At 51.1% G+C, this 13,501-nt stretch overlaps 1 protein-coding gene across 1 annotated transcript in view; it reads right to left on the reverse strand.

Moving 5' to 3' along the window:
- Nucleotides 1-13,501, reverse strand: part of COL23A1 (collagen, type XXIII, alpha 1) — an 81,529-nt gene that overhangs the window by 52,052 nt on the left and 15,976 nt on the right. Inside the window, exons 3-4 of the mRNA XM_011952924.1 lie at nucleotides 3,010-3,017; nucleotides 644-670 (exon numbers count right to left, since the gene is read on the reverse strand). Coding sequence (XP_011808314.1) covers nucleotides 644-670; nucleotides 3,010-3,017 — 35 coding nt within the window. The remainder of the gene's footprint in view (nucleotides 1-643; nucleotides 671-3,009; nucleotides 3,018-13,501) is intronic.

Consider the following 13,501-nt stretch of genomic DNA (forward strand, 5'->3'; position numbering starts at 1 on the left):
GGCCCTGCCAATCTCTTCTTCTGCTGGGCTCCCCCTGCTCTTTCTGATGTCTCAGGACCTCCGGATGCTGCTGCCACGACCCTCAACCCCTGCGCAGGACCTGGCGGTGGCACAGCCACACTGTGTCTTGCTGCTGATGTGGCACTCACTTGGCCTAGGTTGGGACATCTATTCCAAGAATGTGCTAACTTTTGGGTTAATTTTAAGAGATCTGCCAAGGGATGACACCACAAGGCCAAACTGGAACCAGCCAGTCTCCTGTTATCAAGTGACGACGAGGAGCGGTGGCTGGGACAGCGAGTCCTCCGCCCACTGGGAAGAGGCCCAGTCTGTCCAGTGGAGCACGCCACAGTGCGGGGGCTGGACTGCTGGCTCTTGGCTGGACTTACTGAAGAAGCAGTGCTAGGTGGACTCAGTGCCACCCAGACACCTGAGCGAGGTGCTCTGCTTTGCCTCCAGGGTAGCCCTGGAGCTCACGCTAATCCCCTCCACAGAAAGACCACTACTGCTGAGGAGCAGAGGAGGAGACGAGGAGGAGATGAGGAGGAGACAGGAGCGCAGACAGAGTTAAATCAAGGCTCAGGGAAAGAGTATTGGTTTAAGAGAAAAGGGCGAAGAGAACAAAAAATAAATGACAAATTACCGGGTAGCCATCTCGTCCTGATTGCCCCTGTGGTAATTAATATGTCATTAATAATCAGACTTTCGGCAGAAACCATATGGCAACACTTAGAGCTCAATCAGGGCCCAGTCCCACGCCACCCCCGACAGCTGGCTGGTGACTTGCTCTGAGGGGAGGATTCAAGGGCTCCAGGGGTCTTGGGGGCAGAGCAGCCCTTTCCTGACTCGGAGGGCCAGGCTGGTGGGACCAGGCGCCTCGGGGCTTCATCGGGGTCCCAGGCATAGTCACATGAGTGTCCTCCCCACACTGGCCGGGCAAAGGGTAAATGCCATGTGGGGACGTGGGGTTCTGGAGGGTGGAGCCACAGCCACATGACCCAACCAGGAACTGCAAATGCTCCTTAAACTGGGCCTGCAGAGAGGCCTGGAAGACAGCCTGCTTCCTCTCAGTTGCCACTGGGATGGGGTGAACCAAGAAAGCGAGTCTTAGAAGCCAGGACTACGGGGGGTGTTCACTGTGGCCGGAGGCTTCTCTGCCCCCTAGTTCTGGTCCCTGGAGCAGTGACCACCCTGCCTGGGTGCCACACTTTGGCACCCATCTCCTCGGTCAGACCCTTGCAGGTTTTGCAGCTCGAGAATTTCTGCATTTGTTTAATCCATTTAATATTTTCACTGCCAAGTTAAACAAACAAACAAACAAACAAACAAAAAACACTCCATAGCCCCTGGCTTTAGGTACTTCAGCAAGTTCACCCATGCCAGCCTCCCTGAGACAGCCAGGAAGAACTCAGCTGCCAAACATTGCTTGAGGCCAATAAATCAACACAATCCTGTTGGCTTGGTTGGCTCACGGTGGGGCTACGTGCACCGAGAAGCCCAGATTCCGAAGGGCACCGACCAGGAAACGAATCACGGTACGTGGAAGTAAAAAATAAAATGGTTCATCTGAAAGGAATTCCTTGAGAAGGTGGGTTTTGGCTCTGGCTGACTGTCAGTGTGCTTCTTGAATGGATTAGTTGGGATTTATCGGGCTCTGAAAAACTGACAGCGTGAATCAAAGGCAGGTGCATCCTTTGCCCTGGAGAATGAATGGGATTTCTAGGGCCACGTGCAATCCCTGCATTCAAAGCTGCCTCTGGCTGGCCAGAAGTTCAAGGGAGCCACCCAGTGCTTCCCTCACACCCTTCACACCCCTCACAAATGCACTGACATTTCCCTCCTGCTTCCATGCAACACCCTCACCAGCCAGCTGTGCTCACAAGGTCTCAGCTGTCTGATCCACATTCTGACAAAGAAGAAAAACGAACCCCAGGGTCTAGTGGTCAAGCCCGACTCATTCCTGGGACAACTGCCTGACTCTGCAGCCCTTTCTGCCACAGCACGGGGCACCGCAGCATTTAGAAACATCAACTGCCACAGAGCATTTTTTTTTTTTTTGGAGACGGAGTCTCGCTCTGTCGCCCAGGCTGGAGTGCAGTGGCCGGATCACAGCTCACTGCAAGCTCCGCCTCCCGGGTTCCCGCCATTCTCCTGTCTCAGCCTCCCGAGCAGCTGGGACTACAGGCGCCAGCCACCTCGCCCGGCTAGTTTTTTGTATTTTTTAGTAGAGACAGGGTTTCACCATGTTAGCCAGGATGGTCTTGATCTCCTGACCTCGTGATCCGCCCGTCTCGGCCTCCCAAAGTGCTGGGATTACAGGCTTGAGCCACCGTGCCCGGCCCACAGAGCATTTTAAAACTATGGGCATGGTGCTAGCATCTCTGTGTACCAAGGGGAGCCCAAGATTTGGCAAGGAACAGCCAGGCTTGTGCGCTGGCTCTCTTGCTAGGAAAATGGTCACAGAACGTTTCAGTGTACAGGTCAAGCCTGTGGAATTCTGTGCCTGCATTCATCTACAAATTAAAAAACAACATGACTCCTGTATAGGACTGATTTTTTTCCCCCAAAACACATTTTTTTGTTTTTGTTTCTGAGACGGAGTCTCGCTCTGTCTGTTGCCCAGGCTGGAGTGCAGTGGCACCGTCTCGACTAACTGCAACCTCTGCCTCCTGGGTTCAAGCAATTTTCATGCCTCAATTTCCCAAGTAGCTGGGATTACAGGCACCTGCCACCACGCCTGGCTAATTTTTGTATTTTTAGGAGAGATGAGGTCTCACTATGTTGGCCAGGCTGGTCTCGAACTCCTGACCTCAAGTGATCTGTCCACCTTGGCCTCCCAAAGTGCTGGGATTACAGGCGTGTGCTACTGCGCCTGGCCGCTTTTTAATAGGACTGATTTTTTCTTGAGGACACACCTCCCTAACAAAAATTATGTTCATGGAATTGCAACAGAGAGAGAACCGAACATCTTATCTTTCAGAAGCAGACAGCACAGTCCAGGACACTTACTGGAGGACCTGCAAAACACAAGCAGAGAAGCCACAGTCAGCGTGGAAGGCAGAGTCCCCTCGCCCGTCCTCAGCACGGCTCCTGGCCACCTCTCTCTGGAAGGCTTTGATGCTGCCATGGCTGTTTCCTGCCATGGCCTGGAGCTGGGGGCAGAGCAGAAGGAGCACCTTTGCTCTTGGAGAGCCCGGGGTGGTCCCGGGGGTGACAATTCCCACAGGCATGGGTGCATGCACTCATGTCACCAGGCAGCTTTGGGTTCTGGCGCTGAGTAGGAATCAGAACTTGTTCCTACTTAAAGAACAAGCTCTGGTGCTCCTGAGGGGATGGTTTGTTTCTATTGAGGGGAGACGGGGGAGCAAACATTTTGGACAGAGAGAATACTGGGAGGAACAGCAGATGGGTGTGGCTGAACAGGCTTTTTGGGGGAGGGGTTCCTGCTGCCCAGCCCCAGGGTTAGAAATGCATGAGGAGTAGCAGGGGCTGGGGCTGTGGCTGAGACTTGTCTACCAGATGAGGGCTCACAGAGAACCCTGACGAGGCCCACGGGGGCTTTACCTCACAGCTTGCAAGGCATGTAGCATACCCATTATTGCATTTGACCTTCCCAACCATCTTTCGTGAGAGGTCTGATGAACATCTCCATTGGACAGCGGATAACGCAGAGGCTCACAGAGCCGCGACTTGTGTGGGGCCACATCGTTGATAGGGGTGGAGTGAGTGCGTGCTGGATGGAAGGAGGTCTCCCAACTCTACCAGCCCTAGGCGCTGGGCACTGAGCCACGCCACTGGCAAACCAGACCCCAAACCTCACTCGAGGTTACACGGGGAGGCAGCACCCGGCAGTCAGTGACCAGCATGATTTATACGTGCCAACTATGAGCCAGGAGCCATGGGGGTAACTAACGGGACCAGTAGTGAGTGCAAGAGGCAAGAGCCCTGACTCATGAATGTTGATGAAGCAGACAGATCCCGAAGAGGACATCTACACAGGGAGAAGGCCAGGAAGCTCCAAGCACAGCACAAGGGCCCTGACCCAGGCTGGGCCGAGTCCAGAGGGTGAGAAAAGAGGAGGGAGGAGTGTTGTGGAGATGGACAAGCTCAGAACATGCCAAGATCATGGGCTTTTGAGGAGCCAGGAGAAGTGAAGGCTGCTGCAATGAGGGAGGGCCAGAGAAGGCAGGGCCAGCCAAGCCTGGGGGTTTGTTTCCGTGTCATGGTCTGGTGGGCTTGGTTCTAAGGGTGAAGGGGAGTCAGTGAAGGGTTCTGCATGGCGGAGTGATGGGGAGGGACAAGAGTGCACCTGGAGATGCGCCGAGGTGTCCCTGTGCAGGTGCTGGTGGGTGAAAGGGAGAATGGAGACTCAGGAGATGTTGGTCAGAGGAGAGATGGGGCTCGCATGGTAGCAGTACATAGAGGAAGGAGAGAGATGATAAGGATTTTTGGCTTGAAACACTGATGTACTCATACCCAAGAATGATGACATGGGGGACAGTGGTTTCCCCAAGTCTAGATCAGAGGCAGAGCAGAGCAAGACACTGGCAACCTGGACATCCCATTGAGCTGACTCCTCACTGTCAGCCAATGACCTTGATTCCTATTTTTCAAAGCAAACAAAAGCTGCCGGATAGGTTCACCATCACCTTTCCAACACTGGTTGTACACATCTGTGCCTGTACCTACACCTCAGCCTGCACCTGCATCTGTACCTCCCCCGTGCCTGCACCTGCATCTGCAACTATGCCTATACCTGTACCTGCCTTTCCACCTGCCCCTCCCCCTCGATCTGTTCTTGCACCTGCACCCGCACCTGCTCCTGCACCTGCCCTCCTCTCCGTGCCTTCAGGTTAACTCAGAGGAACTGACCCCACCTTCAATTAGGCCACTGTCCCCTCTGTATTGCCCAGAGCCTGGCCCCATTCACAATCCCTCTGGACCTCAGTCACACTTGCCCTCTCACACAAGTCCTGCCCAACAGCTCTGAAACATGCTCTAATTCCTCGGATGGCAAAGCCATCCCTTGGTTGCACACCCCCTTCTATTTCTGCCCTTCTTCCGCTCTCTCCCTCACAGCAAGAAACAGTGGGAGGCAGCTTCAGAGGGGCAATGAGGTGGGGCAATTGTGTAGGGCCTTGAGCAGAGAGAGGATGTGACCCGGCTCATATTTTAAAGACCCCCCGGTGTGAGGTGGCAGGGGTAGAATGCAGAGGCTACCGCATGCTGCAGAGGAGAGAGGACAGTGGCTCACAGCTGGTGGTGGCAGTGGAAGTGCTGGACGTGGTTGGGTTCTGGATTGATTCTGCCAGCACAGCCAATAGGATTTCCCTAGTTTTGGCTTGAGCAGCTGAAAGGATGGGGCTGCCATCAACAGCGGTGGGGAGATAGTGGTGGGACAGGCTCGGCTGAAGGGGTCAGAAGCTTGGCACACGTGGCACGGCTGGAAGTAAAGAGAAGATCAGGAAGTCCTGGAAGCGAAGTAGAGAAAGTGTCCCAGGAGGGAGCGATCGCCTGTGCACGGGGCAAAGGAACTGCCCTGCAGATGGGTCAAGTAAGAAGACCAGGAACTGGACGCAGCAATGCAGAGGCATGTCTGGGGAGTGACCGGAGTGGGGTCTGATGGGAGAGGGTTTCAGAGAGAAGGGGGGTGAGGGATGCGGACAGCGGGTGCTTTTGAGGAGCTCTGCGGCAAAGGGGAGGAAATGAACAGTTGCTCTGTGGGGGTGGGGCCTGGCGATGGGTATTTCTTTAGGATGAGCGACATGGCCACGCGTTTGTAGGAGGTGAGTGGTCCAGCAGAGAGAGAGGATTCGGCGTGAGGGGAGAAGAGGAGATTCCTGGAGCAACGTTCTTGAGGAGGTGAGAAGGGCTGGCTCCTGGCGCTGGCACAGATAGGGGCCTGGACAGTCCATCTGTGGAGATGGCAGGAGGAAGAGTGCCTGGTGCTGCCAGGCATGTGCCACGGAGGTGGGAGTTCAGGCAAGTTCTCTTCTGATCGTGCCAACTCTCCCAGTGAAGCAGGAAGTGAGGCCGTCAGCCTCAGGTGATGACGGTGCAGGAGGCGTTGGGGGACTGAGCGGGAAAGGCTGAATGGGTTGGACAATGTGGCCTCAGCCAGGCGGCAGAAAGGGCCACGGGGGTTGGGGGCGTTTCTCTCCAGCTGGGTAATCTGCACACACCGGAGTGGAGCATGTGGAGGGGGCTGGGTTCTGTCTGGGGTGGGGCTTTTGCTGAGTGAGAACGAGGGAGGAGGGAGGAGCAGGGAGGTCTGGCATGGGGCAGCTGGCAGGATCCCAGCTGGAGGGGTGAGGGATAAGGGGCTGGGGTCCATGGATCTGAAGGCTGGAGACGGAAGGGTTGTAGGGGTCAGGGAGAGGGAGTGGGCTGGAATTTGTGAACTGAGAATCTGTGCATGCTGCATTTATATCGGGCAAGACCTCGGGAGGGAGAGGTTGTGGTCAGAGGAGGCCAAGCCTATCAGAGGAGAGGAGGCCATGGAGTCCAGAGGCCAGGCTGTGTAAGGGGCTTCTATGTGGCTATCAAGATGCACAAGAATTCACCCAGAAGCACTGTGGGAGAGAGCGCTGGTGATCCAGGGGCTGGCACCAACTAGCAATGAGATGGGTGCCCCTGGGATCAGAGATGGCTTCAAGAATGACGCCCCATCCCCACCCCAGTCCCCCATTCTGGGGCCAGGGTCATGTTTCTCAAAACGCAAATCTGATCCTGATGCTTCCCTCCTCACCGTCTTGTTCCTAAGACAAAGGCCCGAACCCAGTGGTGCCTTCCACGTGGTGATCTGCCGCCCCAAATCGCTACCTAGCTCCCTCCCCAGGGCCTCCACCCCTGAACCTCTGGGAGCAGTAGGGGGAGATGTGTTATAACTGCTAGTTACCACAAAACAATGAAATTGGATCCCTGCCTCAGCATCAACCAGGATGAATTCCAAAAGGATCAACGATTTTACAGGTTAAGAAAACTATAAAAATCCTAGAAGAAAACGTGGGAATATTCCTTTCTAGCCTTGGAGAGGGCAGGCTTTTCCACCTATGGTTCATAATCCAGAAGCCATAAAAGACAGGCCTGATCCAACCATATAAACCCAAAAAATGTCTGCAAGGCAGAAAGTCTTGGAAGCAAAGTCAAAGGCCAACCTAGGCCAGGCGCCGTGACTCGTGCCTATAATCCCAGCACTTTGGGAGGCTGAGGCAGGCAGATCACTTGAGGTCAGGAGTTCAAGATCAGCCTGGACAACATGGTGAAACCCTGTCTTTATTAAAAATACAAAAAAACCCAAACAAAACAAAACAAAACAAAAACAATTAGCCAGCTGTGCTAGCGTGTGCTTGTGATCCCAGTTACTTGGGAGGCTGAGGCAGGGCAATTGCTTGAACCTGGGAGGCAGAGGTTGCAGTGAGCCGAGATCACATCACTGCACCCTGGCCTCGGTGACAGAGTGAGACTCTGGCTCAAAAACAAAGCCAACCTAGGAAACATATATCTAACTCGGGTCACAAAGGCTAGATACCTTGACATAAAAACATTCCTACAAGGCATCTCTCAAAACATCAGCAGCTTAGTAGAAACAATACATCCAAAGATATGCATGAAGAAGTCACAGAACAGAAAATACAAATAGCTTTGAAATATCTGGATTATGAACAAGGATTAACTTTTGTAGCTACAAGTGCTCATCTTCATAATAAAAGAAGCGAAGGTTAGAATTATGATCATATCAGATTAAAAAAATGAAAAAAGTCTCATGACCTACCTACTGTGTGAAGGGCAATGAGGACAGTCACCTTACACACTGGTGAGAGGATCAATTGGAACCTTCTCTCTAGGGAGTGATCTGGCAATACTTAATAAGATTTAAAATGTATGCCAATTGCCACAGCAATTATCCTCCTAGAAATGTATTCTGCAGCTATGTTAACACATATGTAAAAGAAGAGGGGTATAAAAACAGTCCTTATCACAGAAGTATTGAGATAGTTAAAGTATTAGAAATGGCACAGATGGAACTGATTAAATAGAGGATGGTACAGCTGCAAATGGAATACTATGCAGCTGTGAAAAAGGTAATGTTCTGTAAGTTCTGAGAAGGAATGATCTCCAGGGCGTATTGCTGCATTTTAAAAGGGTATAGAATGGCATGTAGTAGAAATGATCTGTAGACTTTTGTTTGTATAAACGGGACATCTCTAGGTGTGGGTGCAAGGAAGTGCATCACGGTTGCTTCTGAGTAGGGGGGCTGAATGGCCAGAGGGCAGGAGCGGCAGAGAGACTGACCTCTCACCCTGGGCTCTTTCACACCATTGGATATTTGTGTATGGCTCACGGAGTCAAAAGCGTCAACACACTTGAACTTGACAGTGGCGGGAGAAAGCTCTGTGTCTTTGTCTGCTCCTCCCAGCTTTTGCTGCCTTTCCTCACACTCATGTCCAAGCTGCCTCCAGGGAAGCTCAGGCTGGGATTATTATTCTGAGACCCTGAGGTCCTGAGAGCAGAGCCCTGGGGACTGGCGTGAGGTGCAGCCCAGACGAGACAAAGGAGGGGCTGTAAGAGTAACCATCGCTCCCACCCTGAGCACTCATCATGCGCTGGCAGCTCCATGAATGCGTTCCCCAGACCATCATGTAACCCCTGCTTCAACCTCACTAGGTGCATTTTACAGATGAGGAAACTGAGGCCCAGAAAGGCTGCCATGCCCAGGGTCACATCCTCTTCTGACCTTCCCCAGGTCAGAACAGAGAGAAACTGTTCTGGCAGAAAGAGCTCTAACGTGTACTGAGCTTCCCCTGAGGTCCCCGGGAGGGTGTGTGGTGTGTCTGAACCACCTGGCTGGTGAGGCGGTAGTCCAGCCAGAGGCAGTCCCGAAGGACCCTGAACCCATGGCACCATCCACCGGGGTGGCAGAGCGGGAATGGCAGCATTCCGGAGACTGATCTCCTTGCTAGCGGGACAGGCCAACATCAAGCTCATCTACAGGACTTTAAAACACACTGCCCACCACTTCTCTTGGGCCCTACTGGCACCATGTCACCAGGCTATCATTGCTTCCTGCCAGCACCATAATCACAGCCTCCTAATCTGACTCCTTCTCCTGGGTACCCAACCCCACCAGCCAGAGGGGCATTTAAAAAACGCCCAACCTCTTCCCAGGGCTTCCCGCAGCACACGGAATGAAACCTCCTGGCCCAGCCTTCCTGCATGGCCCAGTCCTCGCCAGTCTCCAGTGCCCTTGGGCACCATGCTCTGCTCCACCCTTCCCTTTCAGTTCCTCAAGCTGCCAGCTCCCTTCAGCCTCAGACATTCACATTGGCTATGTTCCTGCAGCTGGCATGGCATGGCTCCATTGCCTCTCCCTTGGACAAACCTTCTACAACGGTGACAGATGTCAAAGACAAGGTCGGGCGCAGTGGTTCACGCCTGTAATCCCAGCACTTTGGGAGGCCGAGGAGGGTGGATCAACTGAGGTCAGGAGTTTGAGACCAGCCTGGCCAACATGGCGAAAACCCATCTATACTAAAACTACAAATATTAGCTGGGTGTGGTGGTGGGCACCTGTAATCCCAGCTACTCAGGAGGCTGGGGCAGGAGAATCGCTTGAACCTGGGAGGCAGATGTTGCAGTGAGCCAAGATCAGGCCACTGCATTCCAGTCTGGGCAACAGAGTGAGACTCCATCTCAAAAACACAAACAAAAAACAGAGATGTCAAAGACAAAGATGTCTCCCACCCTCCCCGCACTGGTTTCTATCATCTTTCCCTGGTTATTTCCTTCCATGCGTTTGTTGCAATCGGTAGTGATGATTTACTTGTGGGGTGGGGACTGTTTCTGTCAGCTCCTGGCAAGGCACTTCCCTGAGAGGGACCACATCTGCCCAGTTCATGCTGTCTCCTTGCTGCCCAGATGGGAGCTGGGCAGGCACAAGCACTTAGCCAGCACCTGCTGAATGGATGAGGGCCGAAAAGGGCAAGAGCGCCTGGAGGCCATCGCATTTTCGGAGCCCTCTGCACTTGACCTCATGTACTAGGTTTGTGCTGTGGCTGCCACAGCCTCTGGAGATGGACTGTACAGCCTGAAGCAAGCTGGGCATCCAAGAGTGATGGATGAGACAGAGGGGTTGGTCCAGGCCAGCCAGGGGTTCCTGCTTACAAAGTGAGCTGGCTGCAGGGCTTCCAGGTGACCACAGGGTGGTGCCCCAAGGCCCAGCCCTTCCACGCGAGGCCTTCAAACGCGTGTTCCAAGCATAGGACGGTTCCATTGACTTTGCTGTCAGGAATGTGGGAGCCATTCAGTAAGAGCCAGATGACCTGGGAAATAGGTGAACGCACCTGATGAAGTAGAGGGTTTGATGATTCTGGGGCCTTTTGGGCTGAATGGATGTGGCCCAAGAGAGATCCTCAAACTGGGAAACTTGCCCATTCGCACCTTGGGGTTAGGAGCAGGTGGGCAAGCTGCTTGCTGTGTTACCAGGTAAGCAGAGGTGTGTGGTGGTCTTGGGAGCCCCCGAAACCCCCCTTCAGCTCTCAGCCCCTCTGGGAACAAGCATGTCTCCAGTGTTTCCCAAAGGGCGTGTCCAGCCTTCCTGAAATGCAAACCAAGAGGAGCGTTTCCCACAGCCTGGCAGGGGCCAGGCCTACACAGCAGGAGGTGAGGGCTTCAGTGGCCTGAGGCTGCCAGGGTCACTGTCCCTGCTCACAGCCCCACACCTGCTCCTCTCTGTTGCCCCTGGACTCCTAACCTCCCCTCTGCCTGGGACCTGCTCTCCCTGGTCCTGATTGAGCCTCTCTTCCTCTCCCATTCACCCAGCTCAGGTAAGATGCCGCACCCTGGCTCCCAGCTCTCAAAAGCCTGAACCCATTCCCAGAATAACGCCAACAACTTTTAGGGACTTTTCCCCAAAGGAGCAGAGTGGGCCAGGCTAGTCTCGAACTCCTGACCTCAAGTGATTCACCTGCCTTAGCCTTCCAAAGTGCTAGGATTACAGGTGTGAGCCACCACGCCCAGCCTCATTTTCTAGTTGTTAAGAAGGGAAGTTAGCCTATTGATTTGACTATAAAATCCTTACAATAAAACATAGGAATAAATCTTCATGGTCTTGAGTTAGGTAATTGATTCTTAGAGATAACACCAAAAGCACAAAGTACAAAAGAAAAAACTGATAGATTGGACTTTACCAAAATTAAACTGGGGAAAAATGAAATTATACATGTATCTCAAACCAAATTTAAAAAGTCAGTTCCATATAGATTAAGGATTCAAATGTAAAAAGTAAACATTCAGAAAAAATATGAAAGAATATCTTTTTTCACTGGAGGTTGGGAAAAACTTATTTTTTCTTCAACTTTTAAGTCCAGGGGCACATGTGCCAGATGTGGATTCTTTAGAATGTTCTATGCATGAGATCACACCATCTGCAAACAGAGATCGTTTTACTTCTTTTCCCATATGAATGTCTTTAATGTCTCCTTTTTGCTTAATTGTCCTGGCGAAAACCTTCAACACAAAGTTAAATAGTAGTAACAGAGGAGTGAACATCCTTGCCATGTTCCTGATATCAGGGGTAAATTGTTCAGTCTTTCACCAGTAAGTATGCTATTAGTTAGCTGTGGGTTTTTCATAGATGCCCTTTATCAAGTTGAGGAAGTTTGTTTTTAAATTCTTGATTTGTTGAGTGGATATTTACTTACTTATGTATTTATGTATGTATGTATTTATTTATTTATTTAATGATGGAGTCTCGCTCTGTCACCCAGGCTGGAGTACAATGGCGCGATCTCAGTTCACCGCAACCTTTGCCTCCCAGGTTCAAGCGATTCTCCTGCCTTGTCCTCTCGAGTAGCTGTGACTACAGGCATGCACCATCACACCCAGCTAATTTTTGTATTCTTAGTACAGATGGGGTTTCACCATGTTGGCCAGGCTGGTCTCGAACTCTTGACCTCAAGTGATTTGCCCGCCTTGGCCTCCCAAAGTGCTGGGATTACAAAGTGAGCCATTGTGCCTAGCCTGAGTCGGTTTTTTAAAATAATGACAGGTTGTGGATTTCATCAAATGCTTTATCTGCATTTACTGAGACAATCATGTGGTTTTTATCTCTTATTCAATAATATGATGTACTGCATTGATTGATTTTGGATGTTAAACCAACATTGCATTTTTGGGTTAAATCCCACTCGGTTTATAATCCTTTTGCTGGATTCCTTTGCTTGTATTGTTGAGGATTTTTATGTCTGTGTTCATAAAAGACGTTGGTCTATAGTTTCTTTTTTTGTGATGTCTTTGTCTAGTTTTGGTATCAGAGTTAATCTTGCTTCAGAATGAGTTGAGAAGTGTTCTCTCCATTTCTTTTTTTTTTTTTTTTTTGAGACAGAGTCTCGCTCTGTCGCTCAGGCTGGAGTGCAGTGGCTGGATCTCAGCTCACTGCAAGCTCCGCCTCCCGGGTTCACGCCATTCTCCTGGCTCAGCCTCCCGAGTAGCTGGGACTACAGACGCCAGCCACCTCGCCCGGCTAGTTTTTTGTATTTTTTAGTAGAGATGGGTTTCACCGTGTTAGCCAGGATGGTCTCGATCTCCTGACCTCGTGATCCGCCCGTCTCGGCCTCCCGAAGTGCTGGGATTACAGGCTTGAGCCACCGCACCTGGCCTCCATTTCTATTTTTTAAAGGGTTTGCGAAAGATTGTTATTAATTCTTTAAGTGTTTGTTAGAATTCATCAGTGAAGCCATCTGATTCTGGGCTTTTCTTTGTAGAGGTTTTTTGATCACTGATTGAATCTTTCTCTTTGTTACAGGTCTATTCAGATTTCTGACTTCTTCTTGAGTCAGTTTTGGCAGTTGTGTCTTTCCAGGAATGTGTCCATTTCACCTGTTATCTAATTTGTAGGCATACAATCGTTAGAAGTGTTTCCTTTTAATCCTTTTCATTTTTTTAAGGTTGCTACTTATGTACCTTCTTTCGGCCCTGATCTTGGTAATTTGAGACTCCACTGTTTTTCTTAGTCTAGTTAAAGGTTTGGCAGTTTTGTTGATCTTCTCAAAGAATCAACTTTTGGTTGTGCTGACTTTCTCTACTGTTTTTCTATTTTCCATTTCATTTCTTTTTACCCTGATTTTATGATTTTATTTCTTTTGCTTGCTTTGGGTTAAGTTTGCTCTTATTTTTCTAGTTTATTTTTATTTGAGACTAAGACTGGCTTTGTCGCCCAGGCTGGAGTACAGCGGCATGATCTCAATTTACTGCAACCTCTGCTTCCTGGGTTCAAGCAATTCTCCTGCCTCAGCCTCCCAAGTAGCTGAGATTACAGGCACGCACCACCACACCAAGCTAATTTTTGTATTATTAGTAGAGATGGGGCTTCACCATGTTGACCAGGTTGGTCTAGAACTCCTGACCTCAGATGATCTGCCCACCTCGGTCTCCCAAAGTGCTGGGATTGCAGGCATGAGCCACCACACCTGGCTACTCTCCTTCAATTTTCTTTTCTTTT

This window comes from Colobus angolensis, unplaced genomic scaffold (genome assembly GCF_000951035.1).
Source record: "Colobus angolensis palliatus isolate OR3802 unplaced genomic scaffold, Cang.pa_1.0 Scaffold350, whole genome shotgun sequence".
In the NCBI taxonomy this organism is placed as follows: Eukaryota; Metazoa; Chordata; class Mammalia; order Primates; family Cercopithecidae; genus Colobus; species Colobus angolensis.